General features: G+C 40.6%; 1 protein-coding gene across 20 annotated transcripts in view; it reads right to left on the bottom strand.

Moving 5' to 3' along the window:
• The window catches only part of SNX24 (sorting nexin 24), a 141,699-nt gene that overhangs the window by 1,883 nt on the left and 116,732 nt on the right, over positions 1–23,084 (bottom strand). For 14 of the 20 annotated variants that reach the window (XM_070569424.1, XM_070569439.1, XM_070569432.1 and 11 more), the window contains 3 exons: positions 7,730–7,824; positions 6,313–6,345; positions 5,721–5,785 (listed from right to left, as the gene is read on the bottom strand). The exons of 2 other annotated variants lie outside the window; for them this stretch is intronic. In XM_070569424.1, the coding sequence (XP_070425525.1) occupies positions 5,721–5,785; positions 6,313–6,345; positions 7,730–7,824 (193 nt within the window). Of the gene's footprint in view, positions 1–3,991; positions 4,215–5,720; positions 5,786–6,312; positions 6,346–7,729; positions 7,825–23,084 lie in introns of all 20 variants that reach the window. 4 more of the 20 variants (XR_011525171.1, XR_011525169.1, XR_011525172.1 and 1 more) reach the window with 2 other exon arrangements.

A 23,084-nucleotide genomic window follows, 5' to 3' on the forward strand; every position in this document is an offset into this window, starting at 1 on the left:
TGGGAATACTTTGCTGCAGTTTTTCCATTGTGGTTTACAGCAGCGCTTCGTCCAAGTTGTCCTGAGTATGCGTGTGCTATTACACCAGCTTCTGGAGAGCAGTTAGATGGGGCCTGTCTTCCTAACTTAAAAGGGCAAATTTCCGACAAAAGCCATCCTGTCAAACTTGAAAAATCAGCTACATTTTTATAGGAGATACCAAGGGAGCCCAGAGGAGCACAGTATGTTGTACCATGTTCCAGTCAGCAGAGCAGGGAAAATACGGTTGCTTGAACAGAGGGACAAATCCATGCCATGGTTCAGAAGTTTAATTCCTAAACTTCGATCTGCACATAATTATATCCAGGATTTATGCTAAAGACAACCACTTTAAGCAAATATAGTTATTGTACAAGGAAATTAAGTAGTCCAATATTTTTAGACAAAACATAATAAATGCATTCATTTACTATCCAACCTCTATAGAGTATCCACTACGTAAAACCACTTACAAGGGGACTGGAGTCATCAGGGGGGGCAGACAGGCTCTCTGAGGACACACGAGGGAGCTAACCAGGTGGAAAGTGTGCAGCAGCAGGGAGCCTGGAGGGGGCTTCAAAGACCTAGACGGAGGCGAGTGTAGCAAGAGGAGCTGCGAGGAGGCCTGGGGCAGGGGCCAATTCAAGCCAGGAAAGAATGGACAGGAATTCTGGCTTTATCTAAAAAGCAATGAGAAGCTATTGAAGGATTTTTAAGAGTGAGAGAGAATTGAATTGTGTTTTGAAAAGATGACTCTGGCTGCCATTCCGAGAGCAGACTGGAACAAGTCCAGAGTGGTGATGGATTCGACGTGACTAGGGAGGGATTTCATAATAGTACCTACCTGACAGGTTGTCGTAAAAATTGATGAGTGAGACAAAATGCTTCGACCTAAGCTTGGCACACGGTAAGTACCAGCTATTATTACGTACCAAGTACTCTCTAATTACTGGGATTATAAGTAAATAACAGTTCCCACCCAGGCCATGGAACTTACATGCTAGTCATGGAGACAAGCAAATGAATAAACAAACAAAATAGGTGGGTCTTTTTTGTTTTTTTTTGCTGAGGAAGATTGCTTGTGAGCTAACATCTGTTGCCAATCTTCCTTCATTTTTTATGTGGGATGCTGTCACAGAGTGGCTTAATGAGCGGTATGTAGGTCTGCACTTGGGATCTGAACCCATGAACCCCAGGCGTCCGAAGCGGAGCGTGAAAACTTAACCACTATGTCACTGGGCTGGCTGCCAAAACATGTTTTTTGTTTTATTTTAAAGATTGGCACCTGAGCTAACAACTGTTGCCAATCTTTTTTTTTTTTCTGCTTTTTCTCCCCAAATCACCCCAGTACATAGTTGCATATTTTAGCTGTGGGTCTTTCTAGTTGTGGCATGTGGGATGCCACTTCAGGGTGACCTGATGAGCAGTGCCATGTCCGTGCCCAGGATCCGAACTTGCAAAACCCTGGGCCGCTGAAGCAGAGCGTGCAAATCCAACCACTTGGCCACGGGACCGGCCCTCAAAATATGTTTTAAAAATATCTCTAATACATGAGTGTTCACTTACTTTTGGTTGATGACACTTGAATTTCCTAGTGTTTGCTTTAATCCAACATTTAGTAACGTAATTTTTCATAAAACATTATCTTTAAAAGTTTGCAATAGGTCTTAAACCTGTATATTTAGATCCCAAACAAAAGCAATGATTTAGCTAAGTTAATTTTAATTCTAAATGAATTTCTCCCACAGAGAAGTGCACTGAAACCAATAGCCATAAATGGAGCTGTTGATTAATTTTTAGTAAAATGCCCAAACATTACATGCATTAGCATATATGCATTTTTCCTTTGCCACCTAAAATACAAAAGTCTATCTGAAGGTTAATGAAAGTACATCATAAACATATTTAGCTTAAATGGATTCAAATAGGTAAGTTCAGCAAAAACGGACAAAAAAGCAAAATAACATTAAATATTTTGGGTAATTCTACAGCACAATTATAGGTCAAGCAGTGACTTCAGGGCAAGGTAAAATATAAAACTGGGCATGGGGCCAGAGGGTGAAAGGGGACAGGAAGGCGAGGCGGAAGACCCTTCTGTGAAGGCATCATTGGAACGAAGTGGCATAGCAGCCAGCTATGAGGGAGTCCGGGTGAAAGGCATTCCCGGTGGAGGGAAGAGCCCACGCCAAGGCCCGGTATTTATTGTCCAGCAAATGCTGAGCAGATGCTGGATGCTGGAGATTTAGATGGTGAATATGACAGAAAGAGAGACAAAAAAGGGAACAAAGTTTGTGATCATGACTATGAAAGAAGCAAATAGGGTGCTCTGATTCGAGTGAATGGGACAGACGTATTTTATAACAAGGTCCACCAACCAGTGACCAATGCTGAGACAATCAGAGGTCATTTTTTTTTCTCATCAGTCCCATTCCAAATGGAGTATGTATGACTTGGCTTCACCATAGGTATGATTTAATACAATGTCCATTATTGCTTGAATTACTCAGAAAACTTCCCTTGCCTTTGTTTTCCACTGAGAGTTGATGAGAGGGAAAGTGATTTAGGATAGGTTTTGCTGTTATTGTCATTTATTTTATAAACACTTACTGTGAACCTTTAAAAAAAATGGTGAATGGGGTGGAGGGACTCTGAGAGGCTTCCTGAGGGCAGTCGGCAAAGGCTCTCTGAAGTTGCAGCTGAAAGAGCCAGCAATGCAACTGTTTCTTGAACAAGAAGAGGGTTCAAGGAGGAAGAAACAGCGAGTGCCCTGATGGGGACAGGAGTTCAGCACACGTGAGGCCCAGAAACAATTCCAGTGTGGCTGCAGCAGTGTGTGAGGGGGTCCCAGTAGAAACACGAGCCAGGGCCAGACCACAGAGGGCCCTGTAAGCCATGTAAGGGCCTGGAGCTCACAGAGACAGTTGGGGAGGAAATACAATATTGTGACTCAGCTGTATACACAAGGTAACCAAGGTCACAAGCAAGGAGAAGATTATTCAAAAGAAAGTGTAATGAGAAGAGGGGATAGTCTATGACAGCCTTCGGGTAAACTGCCAGAGATTGGAAGTACAGTAGAACAGGGGAAAAGCCAAGACAAGACAGTATTTGAAGGAGGAGAAAGTGGTCAACAGTGGCTAAGGCTGATGTGAGGTCAAGTAAGAGGAGGACTGGAAAATGTCCGTAGAGTTTAGCCACTCTGCAGTCACTGGGCACCTGGGCAAGAGCTGTTCTGAATTTCCCAGAAAAATCAAACCAAAGGCCAAAAAGCATACACTAAGAGAATAACGTTGGATTATTAGCATTTAATAAGAAGATAGTGTTTAACTGTCAGAACTTTAAAGACAAACACTCCTCTACTTTTGTCGGTGCCCCTATACTTGTGAAGATATTTCCATATTCAGTATCCTCTGGAATAGTAACCTCAACATTTTGTTAAGAAATCTAATAACACAAAAATGTGATGCAAGTAAAATTTATCTTTAAATTAAATACAAAAGATTTGCAAGAATATACCACCTGGATAATACTTCTAAGACAATAAGAATCTGATTTATGAAATTGGGTTGGCCAAAATTCCAGGAAGACAGATCTAGTGACCGGGTCTCCAGTACCTGGTTCCATGCTGTCCATCAAACCCATGATTTTCATTTACTCTCAAGCAGGAGTCCCCTTTTTGTGCAAGTCATTTATCCACACCAACATTCTACCAATGGTACATACTTATTAATCTTTCTAGCTCCAGACATTCACCCCGATGAAAGAACCCAGAAAGCTTCTCCTGTTCTTCATTGCCAAGCCAGGTGCATAGCACATGCTGCTTAAAAAGCTAGATGAATAGGATTTAAGGATCATAAAACACCTTTCTTCTTCTACAAAGCATCCTGGCTATTCTAGTCCACAGCGATCATCCCACTCTCTGTACTTCTGTAGGAATTTCAGTCAAATGCATGAACTATTTGAGCACAAACAATACCTGGAAAAAGTACTTGTGGAACCATTTTTAAAAGATATTAAGAATACTTTAGGGCCGACCCCGTGGCCTAGCAGTTAAGTTCAGGGCACTCTGCTTCAGCAGCCCAGGTTTGTTCGGTTTCTGGGCACAGACCTACACCACTCGTTGGTGGACATGCTTCGGTGGTGTTCTTCATACAAAATAGAGGAAGGCTGGCACAGATGTTAGCTGAGGGTGAATCTTCCTGAAGCAAAAAAGAGGAAGAGTGGCAACAGACGTTAACTCAGGGAACATCCTCTTCAGCAAAAAAAAAAAAAAAAGAAAAAAGAAAAAGAATACTTTATAAAACATTAGCCATTTAATCTAGACTAGGCTACATCATGAATATTTTTAAATGTAACATTTTCTTAACATAGTATCAACTATTATAACATGTGCATTTGTTAAACATGGGAAGAAAATGCTAATGACAGGAATTATTCCTCACTGAAAGGATTCTACAGGAAAAATACTATAAGACCATATTCGAAGGCAGCTGTCTCTGATCAGGGTGCTAGGAATGGTCCCTCAACGGAGCTGGGCTGCATCCTGGCCAGCCTTCCTTAAACTGACAGGTAAGTGGGTGATCAGAGTACACGCATCCCTGCTACAGAGAACAGCCCCTCTCTCTTGCTGGTCATAAGGCTTTATTGTCAGAATGTAAGAATGATTTCAACAGATAATTTACCTATTGCTATTTAGTTGCTATCTACTTAGTTACTTTCAGAGACAAAGGCTGAAAATTCACTACAGCCATGTGCTGAATAATGACAGTTCGGACAACGATGGACCACATATATGACAGAGGTCCCATAAAATCACTACCACACAGGCTAGGTATGTAGTAGGCTCTACCATCTAGGTTTGTCTAAGTACGTTCTATGATGTTCGCACAATAACAAAACTGCCTAAAGACACACTTCTTAGAATGTATCCCGTTGTTAAGTGATGCATGACTGTATACGCCAAGAGCACAGAAGGAGAAATTAGGCAACCAGGGTCCACCCATCAGCATGTGAGACTGGGCAAATCAGGACCTCCCTGGGCTCCAATTTTCTCATTAGCCACTGATGATACCTGCTCCGCCTATTTCATAGGTTGTTAAGGAAATTAAATGAGATAATATTGGAGAATGTACTTATGAAGAGCTGCATAACAGAACACTGTGAGAGGGGACACATTAATTTAAATTTCTTGGCACAAAGAAAGGACTCAGGCTAAAATATTGGTTACATTTATACTTAAATTAATTCACTGTATTTAAATAGACTACTTTTAAAAATATATATTCACCATCAAAGATGCTATAATCTAAATGGAAATGGGGGTACACATGCAATGCACATACACAGCTTTGGGGAAGAAGCATTTTAAAAAATGCCAGAGCCTCGGATTCAAACCCTCGTATCTGGATAAAAACAAGCAGAGGCCAAAATAACTGCTAAAAAAGATTAAAGACAATAAATATCTTTCCTCCTTATTACTCTAATTCAAAATAGCCTGGCAAGAGAGAAAGAAAAATTACATTTCCTCCTGAAAGGCCTGCCCCAATTAAAATTCTGAATGTCTCTTACACCAAGAGCACTGGTTTATTGGCAGATTATTAAGCCCTGGACCAATGTCACTCTGTTAGACCTGTATTAAAAACGCGGTTTATGTGGTGCAGGGTCAGATCAGTAAAGAGCTGTTAGCAGATGACAGGTTTGATTACCGCTGGCTGCAGGCAAGACGTATGGATCCCTGAGGAACAGCAGAACCGGCTGGTGGGACAGTTTGCTGGAAAGGTCAAGAACAGGCATGTCAGCATCAGGGGACGACGGTAAACAGAAAACACTACAAACTAGCTTTGAGGGGATCAAACTGCTGTGCAGGGACATCTCAAGGTTTACGCATCTAACGGTGCGGGTGAATAATAGCAAGCAGAGATGGAGGGACAAACCAGCACCGCGCTCATCTTCCAAACATTTCTTTGTGGAAGTTGAAGCAAACGTACAATCTATATAATAAATCACTGCTGAAAAGTGCTGTTGTTTTGTAAATCTTGCAGTATGATGATTGATAAAACAACATCCTTATTACTTGTATGAAACTATAGAGGACTCTTCTTTCTTCTCTCCTAGATGTAACTGGTTACTTCTGGAACTTCCGATCAAATATTTATAATCTTAAAATCAATTTCCTAATGAAGGTTTTCAAGAAAAGCATGACCTGAAACATTTATTCCACAGTAATTAAACAGTTAACACAGCCAGAGTCCTAGTCCTGGTTTGTACAATGCCTGATGGACCAGTATTAGTTCTTACCTTGACTCTTCGGATTCTGTCTCATCAAAAGATCTAAAAATTTTTAAAGAAAAAGAAAAAGACCACATAAGTTGAGTCAATGTTTATGCCAACAAAGGGAAAAACAGCCAGTATTCTTACAGCTCCAAATGGGAGAGATTTTGAAAAGAGAATCAGGTGTTTTCACAGAGTCACAGCATGGCTGATGCCTCATTCTAAAGAATCTTAACACTGCAATATGCCTGAATTGCAATTTTCCTGAAGATCACTTCAAAATCCTATGGTTTCACTTTTGGGCTTATATAATGGAGAAAAGATTTCACTCACTGTTATTCCCAACATCTCTTCTTAAAAATACACAACCAAATATGAAGCTCGACCTCCCAGTAAATGCACACAAGTTGGAACAGGACACACTGACAACGCATATTCTGTGGTGAGCTGTATAATTTGTGCTCTGGGGTGAGTGGAAAGGGGTCCTAAGTAAACACTGCCGGTGAGAGCTGTGTGACAGGTGTTTGCAGCTTCTCATCCAGCAGACGGAAGGGGTTTAACAGGACTTTGGGTGTGGTTAGCTCAAACGTCTTGTAGTCAGTGTGGTCCTTCAGGCAGGTTTGGAGGCAGCAAGAGAATGGATAAAAGCCTCTGCCCTGCTTGGATTTGCAGAGAGTTTGTGAAGACGTGTTTCTCTGCAAGTGGATGCAATGTGTCAGGGATGTTGCTGAGCCTTCGGAGGCCAGTCCAACACAAGTCAAGCTCCCCAGAGCTGGGAGAGTGGCTTATTTCAGAGTTAATTCTTCAGAACTTCTCCTAATTGCTGAGGATATCGAAGGTCTGGTTCCTGGTAGACAGAGATTAGGATCTGCAGCCCCACATTCAGAAGTTCGTCAGGGAGAGACAGCAGGACAGTGGGGAAAGAGCTTACGCCGGAAGGCCTGGGCTCTGCCAGCTACAAGGCAAGAGATCTTGGGAAAGGCACTTAATTCCTGTGTCTGTTTGCTCAACTCTAAAATAAAGGGATTTGGGTAAAATCATCTCTAAGGTAATTTACAGCTTTAAAATTATATAAATATATCTGCCAAGGGGATATAGACTTTAATCAAGTATCCACAAATAAATAAGTCTCTAAACAGGCTATCTTAGATTCATAATTCCCATCATGTAATATCACTCCATGTAACAGCATAATTTAAAAAGTCAATTCCTTAAGTCTAAACCTGAGTTACTGAGCCTTGGCCATTTGGCAGTAATATTGGGATGAGGACTTAGGAGGAATTCCTCTGACTACAAGCAGGGGGCGAGCGCGTGCTGTCCCAAGCCAAAAGAATGGGCGTGGCTAGGCTGGCCCTTCTGGCACCACTTGGGCTATTTCTTATGGCAGTAAGTGGTTGGAGAATAACTTAAAATCCATGTCCAATACATAAACAACAATTCTTACCCACAACTCTCTGCCTTTGGTAAAGAGGGCAAGTGTCGCACATTTAGGAAATCAAGAAACAGTTTGGGAAGTTCTTCATTTTCTAAAATGACAGCCTGTGAAAGTAGAAAACAGAATAGAAAGGGAAGTTTGCTAGGCAATCAATCAAATGAACTATTTCAAAAAGTCATAACCATCCATCAAAGTTCTTACCAGCATCATTCCTCACAATCAACATGAGGAGTGGTCCCCATTTTACCCACCAAGAATTCAGGCTGGCACAAACGCTATTCAGTGTCAGCAAATGCTCCATTTTATCTATTCTTTCACCAACCAGCATTTACGGAGCATCTACTATACTTCAGATGCTGACTAGAGAGCAAGAGAGTGGAGTACCAGGTAGACATAGTTCCTGCCTTCATGGTGATTCTAATCCAGAGTATTTAAAAACCCTGGGAACATCAATAATACTGCTAAGATATGTACATCAGATTTTCTTTACTGAGTGATAAAGTGGCCTGGTGTGTGTGTGTGCATATCCACAAGAGACCACTGCTGTTTAGGAAATACTATACATGGTTTTTTTAACTGGAAGATTTAGTCAAGATCCCTCAGCTCTCACCTGTTTCGGCATTAGGATCAACTGACATTTACTGCTATTTCGATGGCTCCACTTAAAGGGTCAGTAACAACTTTACCACTAAGTGTAAATCCGCATATATACTGAAAAAAAATCTATAGAGTTCTTCCATTTAGGGAGCTCTGCTAAAAAGCAGCATAATGGCATAACCATGTCAGTTCTCAGATATCCAGATTATGCAATTTTAAGGACAAATCTAATGGAGAACTACAGAGTGCATTTTTATACATATCTATTTTTAAAAAGTCTGCTAGAGTGTGTGAACTGATTGTGCATTTGCCCCTCCCTCCCTTTTTTTTTTTACAAAGATCATGGAAAAAGCAGACTGTACAATAATCTCTGAAATTAATATAACTATTCTCAAGGGTTATTTTTATAATTTACCATGACTTTTTTTCCCTGGTAAGCACATGCTGTTTAAAGAACAATGAGAATTGATGTGAAATGTCACTCACACAGCTGATCAAGAACAGTTTTGCAAGGTGACGCATACGGGACATAACAAATGACAAAAGTAAGGTCAAGTTATATGAATCTTATACATACATAATTCTATATAATGTACTGTTTTTAGCCATAATTTACATACTGAGCTATCCCGTCTCTCCAGGCTTTTGGAATACTGTAACTCAGTTCAGGACACAGAAATGGAATGAGCAGCCACATAGGTCTCCAGTCCTTGCAGGCTGACCTCCACTACATTAGCGCTCACTCTTCCTGCTGTTCTAGCCCTGGAGACCGGTCGTCTGGAGAGCCAGCCCTGTCTGGAGCTCTTACTAGTCCTTTCACAGCCCATTGTACCACTGAGGCTTAAGGAATAAAAAAGAGAAGAAAAGGAAAGTACTTGGGGTTGTACTTTATTCATTAAACAAATATTTACTGAGCATCTATTATATTAGGCACTGAGATATGGCAGTGAATATTACAAGTCCAGCAGAGTGTGGGCTGGTGGAGAAAATTAGCTACAAACAAGTAAACAAACACACACATAACCTAAACTTGCCTTAGAATGTAGTGATATAAAACTGAAAAACTGTACTACTCTCTAAATATTTTCCCATCCATCCATCTTCCCACCCACTCACTGACCCATCCATCCATCTAAAACGTTGACTCTTTTCTTGATTATAAAACTAGAAAATAAAAAACTCATAAAATAAAGAAAAAAACTCCTCTATCCAGAGGCATACTTTCATTACTATTTCAGTTAATTTTCTTCAAACCATTTGACCTTCATCTAAATTTTTATCTACCTGAGGAAATATTTGGGGTGGCCAGACGGTCATTATTTCAGTACCCAGAACTCAAAGGTTCTAGGAATCATCATACACATGAAGCTCCAAAGAATTTTTGCCATAACGCAAGTTGCAATGATTATCTACTTACTTCTAGATATCTGATTAAGAGGATGATATAATACCTATTTGAATAACAAAGCTTAATGTTGTAACAAATACAGAGTTATTCACCCAAGCAATAGTTTTAATTATGTGTACAAGTGGTAGCTCTCAGACTGAAAAAAAAAAATTGGGGTGGGGGTAACACTCTTATCTCCACCCCCACCTTTTAAAATAAATTAAATCAATAACAAGTGTGGGACACTTTTAATGACCTGAACTACTTAATTTCCAGGATCTTTAGACATGTCATCCATCACTGCAGCATGGAGGAAGACATCTCTTGAGTGTTCAGGGGGTTACTTTGGTTTTATTAATGCAAGATTTAGGGAATTTTAACAAGGTGAATTGTTTATTTGCCTTGACAGATTGGCTTACAAGGCACCGGCTACATCTACAGCATGATCATTAATGACAAAAGACAGGCAAAAAGCTGTTTACACTGCAACACCAGGACAAGAATTAATCCTGCTCAGCCTCTCACACGGAGTATTCAAATAGATGATTACATTGTTTAGGTAAGACATACTGACAAAAAAAGAAATATGGAAAACTCCAGAAATCTGTGAGCACTGTTGTTAAATGTTCACTGAATATTCTCAAATAATATTTTCTGTAAAGCCATGACCAATATGGATTTCAGGATTTACAGTTATAAAGAAAGCCCCTTCAGGGAGTTAGGTTAAGCATTTAGTTCTACGGTGGGAGTATTTTCTAAACCCTGCTAAGAAGGCTTCTAAGAAAATAATTAATACTTAGGCACAGAGATAGAGGGTAATATAGTAGAACTTGCCTAATTTAATAAAGTATGTACAAGTGACATGACTGTTATTAGTTAGCCCAGAGATGCAAAAGAGAAATTAAATTAGTTCAACCAAATCTTTTGGCTCATAAACACATGATTTCATTCCATGAGAGACCCAACAGTGAAGTGGGGCCTCACACCTGTTCCATTCACATCTTCTTCAGCTTCTTGAAAAGCTTTTGCTCAAGGAGAACTCCTTCTTGAAGCTGCACCCTGGGCCATCCCACATGCTTGGGACCCTAGTCTGGTTTAAATCACCCAACTTTATTCAATAGATAAGCTATTTTAAAAATGTACATAAATGACATTTTTTAATATCAAATCATATTTCTCCATGGTTTTAGCTTGCTTATCTTTAGTTTTGATTAATCTTCAATGTTTGCCATTTTCATTCTTTCGCGAGGCAGCGTAGAAGGAAGAATATGGCTTTAGAGCAAGACCTGGGTTCGAACACCTCCTTTGCCTACCTTAAAGGGTTACTGTGAGGATTAGATGATGTCTTCAAGAGTCTCTGGCACAAAATTAGCATTCGATAAATGTTAATTCTGTTTCCTTTGAATCTTATTGTTGTATCAATTCCCAACAATCTATTCTATTGGTTTTGGAAGTCTGGATTACTGTCCATCTAGCGAACAGAGCTTCTTAGCCCTCTGTGATTCATGGATCCCTCTGAAAATCGGATGAGAGCTGAGAATCTTGCTTGCTAAAAAACACACATACATAGATAACTGTGCCAGCCGTGGCAGGGGGTTCACAGGCCCCTGACAGCCGAGCTAAGGATGCCCGTTTTTGGCTCCGATGTGGCAGTTACGCTGCTGGGCACACTCTTCGTTTGGCCTGACGCCTGAAGCACTGCTGGGCCTGTGCTGTGCGCCGGCTCCCCAAAGGCCGCGCTGGCCTCTTGCTTCAGTTCTCCACCTCTTTGTCAATTAGAACCCCGCTGGAGCGTGGGCCGCCCTGCTACTGGCATTCATTAGTGCTTTCAGCTCTGGGCTGTGGCTGAAAATATTTGCCTGCCAGTGAGGCTACCCTGGTGAAGGTTTCTTTCTGATCAACCAATATCTACTGCTGGACCAAATTAAGAAAGTAGTTCATATTCATGGCTTTTGTATCTTCTATATGGAACTCCAGAATTCAACAACCTATGGTATTGAGGGTTCCCATTACTGCTGGCTCAGAGGACAGCTGATGAGGCACTATATGCCACACGTGTTAGGGGCATTTTGAACCACTAGGCAGTGATGGGTCACAGGTCTAGTGCTATCAAGCTGATTAACTAATAACTCTGATGGCAGAGTTCTGACACGGATGTAAGTTGGAATGCATGGTTGGGAAACTAATTTATGCATTAAAACTTCATAATTCAAAATGAACATAAGTTGGAGAAAAAGTTGGAAATAAATCCCAATAAATTAACTTTTACAGGTATAAGTACCAAGTCAAATATTATAAGAGGCAGAATTAATTATCCAGATGCAAGATGGAGAGTAGTGTTTGTGTACAAGTGCTGTTGGTCTCAAGTGGTAGGTCAGCAAGAAGTGCTGCTCCATAAAGTGTCAAATGAGCTGAGGAATCCTCTTACTCCACTTAACGGAACATTATCTAGCCCCCAAAGAAAGAGAAATAAGAATAAACTTAGGAAGAGCTAGAGGCAAGCAATGAAAATAACTAAAAGATTCAAGATAGTTTCCACAAGAAGAGGTCACCCGATAGTGGGTACCAAGCATGGAATGAGGCAGTAGAGGGCCAAGGAGATAATGTGGTCTTTAAGTTAACCAACCATTCTGTGAAGGAGGGTGGCGATTTTCAAAGTTGCTGGAACAAGAAGAAAGTACTGTCCAAACCAGCAGAGAAGGAGTCTTTCTCTAACTGAAGCCTGTGCAATAAAACCAGCAAAACTAGGAGCCAGCCTGGTGGCCTAGTGGTTAAGTGTGCACAATCTGCTGTGGCAGCCTGGGGTTTGCAGGTTCGGATCCCAGGAGCAGACCTATACACTGCTCATCAAGCCATGCTGTGACCGCATCCCCCATACAAAAAATAGAGAAAGACTGCCACAGACGTTAGCTCAGTGTCAATCTTCCTCAAGCAAAAAAGAGGAAGATTGGCAACAGATGTTAGCTCAAGGCCAGTCTTCCTCACACACACACACACAAAACAAACCGACCAACTAGCAAAAGTGGCACATGCATGGGAAGAGTAGGCATAAGAGCGTCTATATAACCTGGGATCTGAAAGTCTTTTAGTTGCTCTTTCATGCACATGCAGATTGGAGATGCTGTAGAATTAACAGGAAAACTCACTGAAGAAATCTTCAACCAATTTATCACTTAGGAAGTATAAAACCCAGCTTATTATTAAGATGCACACAGGAAATGGGGTTAAATTAAAGAACTATAACTAGTGTATGATGCACTCTGTAAGAGACTTTGCCATTACTACATCTAACTCAGATAAACATTAAAACTGGGCAATCGTGTACCTTCTAAGAAGCAAAAAAATAATTATTCTTTATACAGTCTTACTCACTTTCAGAAAAATAAATGATTTTCCTTAAGACAGACTGGATATTCCTTCAGAAATATCACTCTAAAAGAAGTCTGGAAAAAATCTCATACTCTACAAAAACATTTACAAAAAAATTCCCTGAATAGGGCAGAAAAACAACAGCATTGCTACCAGCATCCCCTGCAAGCTCAGTGTGTACTCCAGGAGAAATGTCTTTTTTATTGAAGAGGTGCAATTATCATCATGTAACACAAATCACAAAATCCCGATTTTTCTACCTTATCAGTTTTATAAAATCATGTTCCCAAAGGATGCCATTGATTAGTTGCACATGTCCTTTCCGTGACATCCCAAATACCTAATTGTCAGTTATCTTTTCTTCTTCGGTAAGTAAAATGTAGTCACAAAATTACAGAGGGACCTGTTCTGCCTTAACCTTCGCTAGATGCCATCATGCAGTGGAAAACACTGGTAAAATATCACAGGATAACACTGTCCGACAAGGGAGACATATAAACACTGTAATGATTTCCCACGAGTTTCCATTTTAGAAAATTGTCACTAAGGCGAGCATAAACGGTGACACATCTCCACCGAGGACACGGCGAAATCGAACGCTGGCATTCTAGTTAGGTCCAAACCTACCTAGCAGCCAATTATAACAGGCACGGAACATCGTGTTGAAAACTTGGACAAGACCACTTTGCTAACCTTCCACAGTCACTGCACAAAGCTGCGTTGTTTTCACTGATTTGATCCTTTCACTCCCTTTCCAAAACATTAAAAAAAATCCCCACATTTCTTCCCATTGTCCATCAAGATTTGTTACAAACCGCAGGGAACGTCTGCCACAAAAGCCAGGGTACTGAATGAAGCCCTTTTCCTATTCCATCCAGTTTGGTCTGAAAGGTCTGATGGTTGGGTGATGAAGTTCATGACAGTCTTTCCTCTCTTCCCCAGGAAAGATGCTGCAAACCATACCTACTGCAGAGGCGCAGCTAAGAGCAGGGAGGGAGAAAAATCAATACCTCTTCACTGCCGAAAGTGGGCCACAGTGTCACTGTCCTCTGGGACCGAAACTTACCAGCTCACAGAGGCTTTGCAGCCTCGGTCTTCCACTTCCCCACTGCCCAGCACTTGCTCGCAATTCCAAATAGTGAGCCACAGTAAGGTTACCAAAGGAACACTTTTAAAAAGTCAGCCAGTAAACAGATCTAAGAAGGCTCACGACCACCTAAAAAATAAAAATCACATGTGCTTCTGAGGAACTCATGGCACCATGCAGCCTTCTTTTTGTGTGTAACACCAATCCCAGGACACGTCTACTCAGTGCCCAGTAAAAACGGCACTATTCATAGAATTCAAACTGCTATGGTGTCTCAGGGCTTTACAGACCATCTTGCACGAAATCTGAGGAGCTGCACCAAAAGCTGAATGCTGACAAGGACCTGTTTAAAACAGTAAACAATCTGAGCAAAGAAATAATGTAATTTGGCGTAAGAGAGATTTGAAAGAAGAAATATAATTTCTGATAATATGGCTAAAAAGACAAAACTAACCATGGAACAACAGAAACTATCTTTTGAATTATTTTAATATCAAAATTTATGTTCTGTATGTTTCTGGAAAATCTAAGCATATAAAAAATATTTATTTAATACATACTAAGTACAACCACTGGCACAATGGTTAGCCAAACCAACATGGCCCTGCCCTCCCAGCACTTACAGTCTAGTGGGGAAGATGGATGGTGTTCACACCACAGCAAACAGTGTGAGACTACAAACCGAAACAAGTACCTGAAGGGAAGGAGGTAGCTTCTTTAAGCGTTAGAAACAAAGCATCCTTATTACCCTGTGGGGTAAGGAAAGCTTCCCTAGGAAGGTGCCCTTGAGCTGGGAGTTGAATGGGCTGAGAGGGTAAAGGGAGTGGGATATTCAGATGGGAAACCAGCATGTTCAAAGGCCTGTGGAAGGTGGAAGTGCAGCATTAGAAAAACGGAAAGGTGGCCAGTGTGCCTGAGGAAACAGTGAAACTGAGCAATTAAGTCCGAGGACCTGAGTTGGGGAGGTTTGGTGGGGCTTCCGGGTCACATGAAGGATTTTGCTCTTTCTCCTCTGTGGATCTGGAGGCCGGTGAGTGGTGTTACCCGGATGGGTGGTAGATGGGGTATCTAGGTATACGTGACATCATGTGATTTGTATTCTGACGACAACTGGAACAGCAGTAGTGTTCCTCAGATCCAGTAACCACGCATCAAATCCTTTCTTTGGCTGTCTCTACACTGCTTCTTAATCAATCCATGGACTTAATTTTAATGACTATATTTTCATTTCATATTTGGTTCCTTTTCAAATCTGCCTGCTCTGTTTTCTTAGATTCTTGATCTTTCTTATGCCTTCAATTATTTTAGACATTTTAATTTGAGGTTTCCATTAAACTGTCCTTTTACTTGAAGTTCTTGGGATTTAAACCTACTTTGTGTCTGCTGACTCTCACTCATGCCCGTTTACTTCCTTCTGTGTTTTGTAGTTTTGGGTCATGAGCTCGTCTGCAGCAGAGCTTTACCTGTGGGAAGGCCAGGCCAGACTCAAAGCCTATCTTCTCCCAGTGGTTCTGCTTCTGCTCCTAGGAAGCAGATCCTTGACCAAGATCCTAGGGATATATTCAGTGTTGAGCCAATGATTATTTTAACTTTTTAGATTGGGGGTTATAAGACCATACAGATATTGAAACTCTAAACCATAAAATCTCATAAAACACAGCTGGAAAGCTTTAGAGAAGCATTTGTCCATGCTCAGTGTATTTTTCATAGGCAAATGGTCTATGTCGGGGGTTAAGCAACATAATTAATTGTGATTCAGGAAACCAAATATTAGAATTTCCATTTATTTTAAATTTAATAATAAAGAAATCTATCTTTTCTAATTTTTAAGGTATGGATTTATAGTAGTACATACATATAACATTATTAAATATGCACATATTTGAGTATTATGCTCATTTTTTTGATAGGGACATATAGTCATAGGCCAGTAGCCTAAGTCTCTGAGTAGAGGGCAGTAAAGAGTTTATATGAGCCACTAAGACCCAATCTATTCAAACAACACTACTGAAATAGTCTGCCATTGCCTAGTTTATCCTTTTACAGAGGGTGTATCTCTATTATTGGAAATGCCCTTCCCACCTCTTTTCAACTGGCCAACTCCTACTTATCCTTCAAATCTCAGCTCAAGTGTGACCTCCCTTAGGAAATTTTCCCCAAACCCTCAGGTTGAGGTTTTTTTTTTTTAAGATTTATCATCTTTTTTTTAAAGATTGGCACCTGAGCTAACAACTGTTGCCAATCTTTGTTTTTTTCCTGCTTTTTCTCCCTAAGTCCACCCAGTAAATAGCTGTATATTTTAGTTGTAGGTCCTTCTAGTTGTGGCATGTGGGATGCCGCTTCAGTGTGGCCTGTCAAGCAATGCCATGTCCGTGCCCAGGATCCGAACCAGTGAAACCCTGGGCCGCCAAAGCAGAGTGTGTAAACTTAACCACTTGGCCACACGGCCAGCCCATCAGTTATCTTTTTTTTGTGAAATAACAGAATCATTTTATGTGATGTGATGATTAATAGCGGATTGAGTCATATTAACTTTCAACAAATTTAATCTACCAAATATGACAATTTTCATGTGATTTATAACAACAATATTTACTTAATGCCTACTCTGTGCCAGGCTCTTTATCTTATTTAATTTTCAAAACTGTGAGAGACCATCATTATCCAAGTTCTATATCTGAGGAATTTGGGGCTCAAAAAGGCTAAATCACCTGTGCAAGGTGTCTTAGAGGATAAGGGGACAGTCAGGAACTCAGAAGACAGGTCTCTCTAGCTTCAAAACTACCGATTAAGTGATAGATCAATTCACTGAGTCATTCATTCATTCCTTAAATATTTATTGACATTTACTGCATGTACAACAGCACTGTGCTACATAGGTTAGTTCTTTTCTTACTGAATTTTATTGGAATACTTTATCTTTCCCAATATATATCTTTCTACTGTATTTATAAATTTAATTTATCTCGTAGATAGATTTAAGGGAAACATTGAAACTGGCTCCCTTAAAACACATTCCTGATTTTCCTTGGATTTTAAATTTATCTTAACATCTCAATGAATTTTCACAAGTATGTAAAGACTCCCAGAAGAAGAAAGGCAATAAATTTCATTAGTCTCTGTATTAAACTAATCTCTATATCAAAAAAGCTGAAAACAAAACAAAAGCAATATCCAAAAGGATCTGGCCTCATAATATTTCAAAATCTATTTGACAATCTCTGACCAACTCAATTCTTCTTTGACTGAATAAAGTACTTTAAAGCCACACTTTATATACTTTATTTTTTTGAGGAAGATTAGCCCTGAGTTCACATCTGCTGCCAATCCTCCTTTTTGCTGAGGAAGACTGGCCCTGAGCTAACATCCATGCCCATCTTCCTTTACTTGATATGTGGGACACCTGCCACAGCGTGGTTTGACAAGCGGTGCCACCATGTTCGCACCCGGGATCCGAACCGGCGAACCCCAGGCTGTGAAAGTGGGGTGTTTGAACTTAACTGCTGCACCACTGGGCCGGCCCCATTTTATACACTTTTGATCCATTTAAATTACCTAATCATATGTTGAATAACAATGTAACTCAATTACACATTACCAATAACACCAGAATTTATGAGGCATTTTCTTCATGATCCAATAGAAAAAAACCAAATTCTAAAAGCAATTTAAACAAGCTACTTACCTGTAAGTCAAAACGAAGATCAGGGGACTAACATATTTGAATAAAACAGTGAATTAAAAAGTAAACTAAAACTGATTTAGTAATTCAAATAATGGGGTAAGATTAATTTAAATACAAACTATGGAATATGCGTATGGAAGTGCTGTCTTACTACTTTAAAGAAGAAATAGTAATCAGAACTAGGCTGGTGAGAGGTTGCCTGGAGACAGCCTCAGGAGACTGATTTTTAATGAAAGATTTACAATTAGCATAGCCTCTGCATGTTGATAAATTGATGTTTTTAAAGTGTTTAAAGTGCTTGAAAACAATTTGCTCTCTCAAGTCCCTTAAACATTCCCCCAACCACTGAGTTTATTCCTCTGATTTATTCAGCCTTCTCTTTCTTTGCATATGGTACACTCTGACCTGGCTCCAGCACAGCTGGCTCATGTGGTGTAGTTTTGATGGAGTACGCCTTCCTAGGTACACACATTCTTATTGCACTATAGTTAAGACACAGACTACTGGACAATTTTTTTTTTTTTAAATGAAGACCTCCAACACCATTGTACATTTATCCAGCATCGAGTCTCCTGCTTAAATGCTCCAGTTATGCAATAGATGTTTTACATGAATTTAAGAACCTTGGATAGCAAAGCTCACAGTGTATGGTACTCAATGAGAACACTTAGCAGGAAATGGCTACAGAGTGAGACAGACTTATTTCAAGATTCAGTAGCAAGTGCTCAGAGACATGACACAAAGAATGAAAAGTGACCCTTGTGGAAACAGTTCATAAGTCTAAACTTAAAAACAAATCTTTGTAGAAAATAATAAAGAAAGGTGGGAAGAAGCCCTTCACTTCTGGGCTGCAACAAAAAATATAGTCAATGAGGGGCTGGCCCCGTGGCCGAGTGGTTAAGTTCGCGCACTCCGCTGCAGGCGGCCCAGTGTTTCGTTGGTTCGAATCCTGGGTGCGGACATGGCACTGCTCGTCAGACCACGCTGAGGCAGCGTCCCACATACCGCAACTAGAAGAACCCACAGCGAGAAATATACAACTATGTACTGGGGGGCTTTGGGGAGAAAAAGGAAAAAATAAAATCTTAAAAAAAAAAAAAATATATAGTCAATGAAACAGTTCACATAAAACACACAGGTGGGTTAATAGTAGCCCAAAGGGATGACACCAAGGGAGATGGAACACAATAACAAGAAAGATGAGACAGTAGGCGTCTATGCACATGGCTGCTCATCACCGCACAGTAAGTCCATGTAGGAACCTGTTCTCTGAGTCCATGGAAAGAAGAACACACCTACTCTAGCCCTTCTCCCAAACCTAACACCGAAATACATCCTCCCATAACTTGGAGTTAAATTATAGATGTTTATTCAGGGACTGACACTCAACAATGAACATGGACTCTTTCCTGGGAGTTTCCAGATTATACCAGCTTCTGATAGACTTCCAGGTATTCCCAGGAAGCACGAACAGAACGAGTGCATGGAAACCTACTCCACAGTTAAGCAGAAACACTTGAACTCTCTGCCTGCCTTCCGCCACTGGAGGCTGTGGGACAGACTGTCAGTTGCCTGCCCAAGAGCCATTCTTCTCTTCTTCTTTATTAATGGAACACCAATTCTGTTCGGAGTTGTGGCAAGTTGCCAAGCTAAACAAAGCAAATAGCAATAACAAAAAACAATGACAATAACAACCCCCTCCTTCAACAGTTCCCAAATTTCCTTGCCATGTGACACAGATCTGGCCACTAAGATGTCAGTGGAAGTCGTTAGGTAGGAAAGATCAAAAAACTCCCTAAAAGTGAGTAGTCAGTCTCCGCTGGCCCTCATCTTCTTCCCATCTCTCCACCCCTTTCCTCCCTTCTGGCTTGGAACTTGAGCATGATCTCAGAGCTCAGCTGCCATCTCGTGCTCATGAGGCAAAGGCCAAAAGAATCAGAGATCCAATCCCTGATAATCTTGAGACACTGAACCAAAACCCACAATTACCTACAACCGGCAATGCCTGAAAAAGTAATATGCTTGAGAAAGATAAACCTCAATTTTAGTTAAGTCCTTTTATTTGGGCTTTAATCTGTCATAGAACACAAACCCCTCCTGATACAGACCTCATGCCTCTGCAGATGGTAAAGTCCTGTTTTGGGCTCATAGAGCAGAGTAGTGAGTAAAATAATTTTCTTAAAAAAGAAAAAAACACAACTCTATTCCACTTTTAATTTACTTATTTAGTACTGGGTAGAATACTTAAAGAAAGGAAGGAAGGAAGAAAAGAAGGGAGGGAGGGAGGAAGAAATAACCAACCTACCCCGATGCTCTACTTTTAGCTTACTACTTTAAAAAAAGTCCATAACTAACAGCATATGAAAAATGAAAGAGCAGTTAGGTTTACACATACATTGTGATGTCTACAAAAAGCAAAAAAAGGACCAATTCATGAAAAATTTGTCTGCCTAACACAGCAGGTGCCAAGAACACATATTATGGAACAGTAAAGAAATCAAGCATATAGGTAATGCGATGAGACTCAACAAAGAAAAACTGTAAGCTGATGACCCAGAAAAATATCCTACCAAATTGGGTCTATTAAACAAATCATAGACAGTATCCCTGTGGACATGGAAAGTATTTCATTAAACTTATTTTACAAAGGATTGCCCAAATCACTGTAGAATGATCCATAGGGAATAATCTAGCACTGGCTGGTTGAAGAAAATATAATTCTACTTTAACAGGTCCTTTTAATCACAGATTTTATGATCTTTTAACAGCTTTCTATTAGGAACAATTAAAGGAAGAGAGCAAAGATTTATACTGATACTCTAGCAAGTTAAAATGACCATATACATCTTCAAGCAGAAGTTTATATCTTGAAGCTCTTAGCTAAGTTTGAGGGGAAAATACTAATTTATTTAAAAAGCAGCAGCAGCTGCAGCTGAAGACGTGCCTCTGGAGTCCAAAGATAATATTTTTGGATTCACTTCTGCTCCTTGCCCATGGCAGTGCCTGGTACACAGGCTACTGAGGAGACGGACATGACTGGGGCTACACAGAGAGGAAGGAGAAGCATAAAGGTGCAGCCAAATACAACAGAGGGGCCAACGAATGGCAACCTAGACAGCTGGTCAGGCCTATGCATTAACCACACTAGTTGACTAGACCAACCAGCCTAAGCAGTGGTCTACTCAACCCCCCTCGCCCCCAGCCTGTCCCAACCACGCCCTGGAAAGGGAGCCAGGGAGGTACTCAGGAGCAGATGACAGGCATGCTGCTATCTTCTGCCAACAAATCTGGGTTTTTTGCTGAGAAAGACTAGCCCCGAGTTAACATCTATTGCCAATCTTCCTTCTTTTTTTTGCTTGAGCAAGATTAGCCCTGAGCTAATATCTGCGCCAATCTTCCTCTACTTTATATGTGGGTCAGTGCCACACCATGGCTGATGATTGGCGTAGGTCTGTGCCCAGGATCTGAACCCGTGAACCCAGGCTGCCAAAGCAGAGCACGCCAAGCTTGACCATTACGCCACATTGCCCTAAGGTTCAGCTGGGTGTGGTCACCTGGGGGCAGCCAAGGATCAAGTGAAAACTACACCGATTATTTTAATAGTTACCGAGAAGTGATAGGAAGGTAGTTTCAGTTGATAAGAATTGTATGCACTTCCAAACATATATTTACTTAAATCGTTTAAAATTGATCTTAGTAAAGTTTCTCAGGTCATCTGTGCTTCAATAGGGTCAAAAATAGTGTCTCTCTCAGAGGTTGTAATCATGATGAAGTAAGACTCATGCTTATAAAGAAACTGCAATCGTGCCTGGTATACTGTAAGCACCTAATAAACATTACTATTTCTTCTTCCTCTTCTTAGCAGTAGCAGTAGTAGGATAAGATGAACAAAAATAATCTATCACAGAAGCTGAATAATTTAAGTATCTGATTTAAAGAAAAGAAACATTTTCTTATATGGTTTTACTTGTGTCATCATTAGCTTTTTAAAAAAAGCTTGTACTTCGTATGCAATCCAACTAAGCTATAACTTCCTGGCCTCTTAATACATGCAGACAGGCCAGAGTATTTGTTCTATGGATTTTCACACAGAACTCAGTTAGTCAGATGTTCAAAGACAATCTTTATGGGCCAGTAAGCTCAGACATGAACTAGCTCTGCTATACAGAGCCCTTCTTTGCAATGGCGTTGCCCCTTTACCATCAGTGGGACCTCCAACCCATTGATCTGGAGCCTTCCCACTTCCATCAGCCCCCTTTGACTTTCCTGCCCTCCTTGTCCAGCTTAAGATTCTATGATCTACCATCATAATGAGGCCCTGAAATGCCTCCAACTCCATCAGCCCCCCTCCCTCAGTTTACTCAGGACAGCACAGTTCTGGTTGAATCCCAGCATCTCTTACCCATGCCTCAATTCAAGCTGCTCAACACTGTGAGAAAATCACACAACACAAACTGGTTTCACTTTAAATTCAAGCTCTTATCCACAAAATATTGTCTTGCTACTTTTCTCTAGAACAGTGGTTCTCAAACTGGAGCCAGCATCAGAATCACCTGGAGGGCAACCACAGACTTGATGTCCCTCATCTTCACCCCCCCTACTCTATCTACATTAGTGTTCCATCCACCTCTCTTTCTTCCTCTGCTACAGTGGAGGAAGTGCCCCTCCTTGTATGAGAGGCTAATTCCTCTAGTTACGCTCTGGCTCTCAGCCCACCTCTAGACTTTCTCAAATATTTGTTCACTTATTTATAATCCTTCTCTCCTCTGCCTATTCACTATGTAGTTCCATCCATTCATCTTTCTATCATCTCTGCTGAATCATTCCTATCAGCATATAAACATGCTCTAGTATCTGATTTTAAAACAACAGAACAAAATAAACAAACCAAAAAGTCCCTCAGAGGACACAGCTTATTTCTCTGCATCTTTTCAAGGCAAAAGTTCTTAAGACACAGATGCTGTTGCCCTTCCTATCTCCAGTTCACCCATTACTCCATCCTCTACAAACTGGCTTTGGCTTCCACCATTCTCAGCCTGTCAACGTCACAGATATCTTCTGTGTTGCTAAATTCAATGGCCACTTTTGTCCTCACCTTACTCAACTTCTAAGCAGCCAGCACTCAACCAGACAACCACTCTCCCACTTCCTGAAACACTCTTTTCTTTGTTTCTGCAACTCTTCTGGTTTTTCTCCTTCTCATTTTCACTCTCTTTTATTGCCTCTTCCTTTTCTACCT

The sequence above is a fragment of the Equus przewalskii genome, chromosome 13 (assembly GCF_037783145.1).
Source record: "Equus przewalskii isolate Varuska chromosome 13, EquPr2, whole genome shotgun sequence".
In the NCBI taxonomy this organism is placed as follows: domain Eukaryota; kingdom Metazoa; phylum Chordata; class Mammalia; order Perissodactyla; family Equidae; genus Equus; species Equus przewalskii.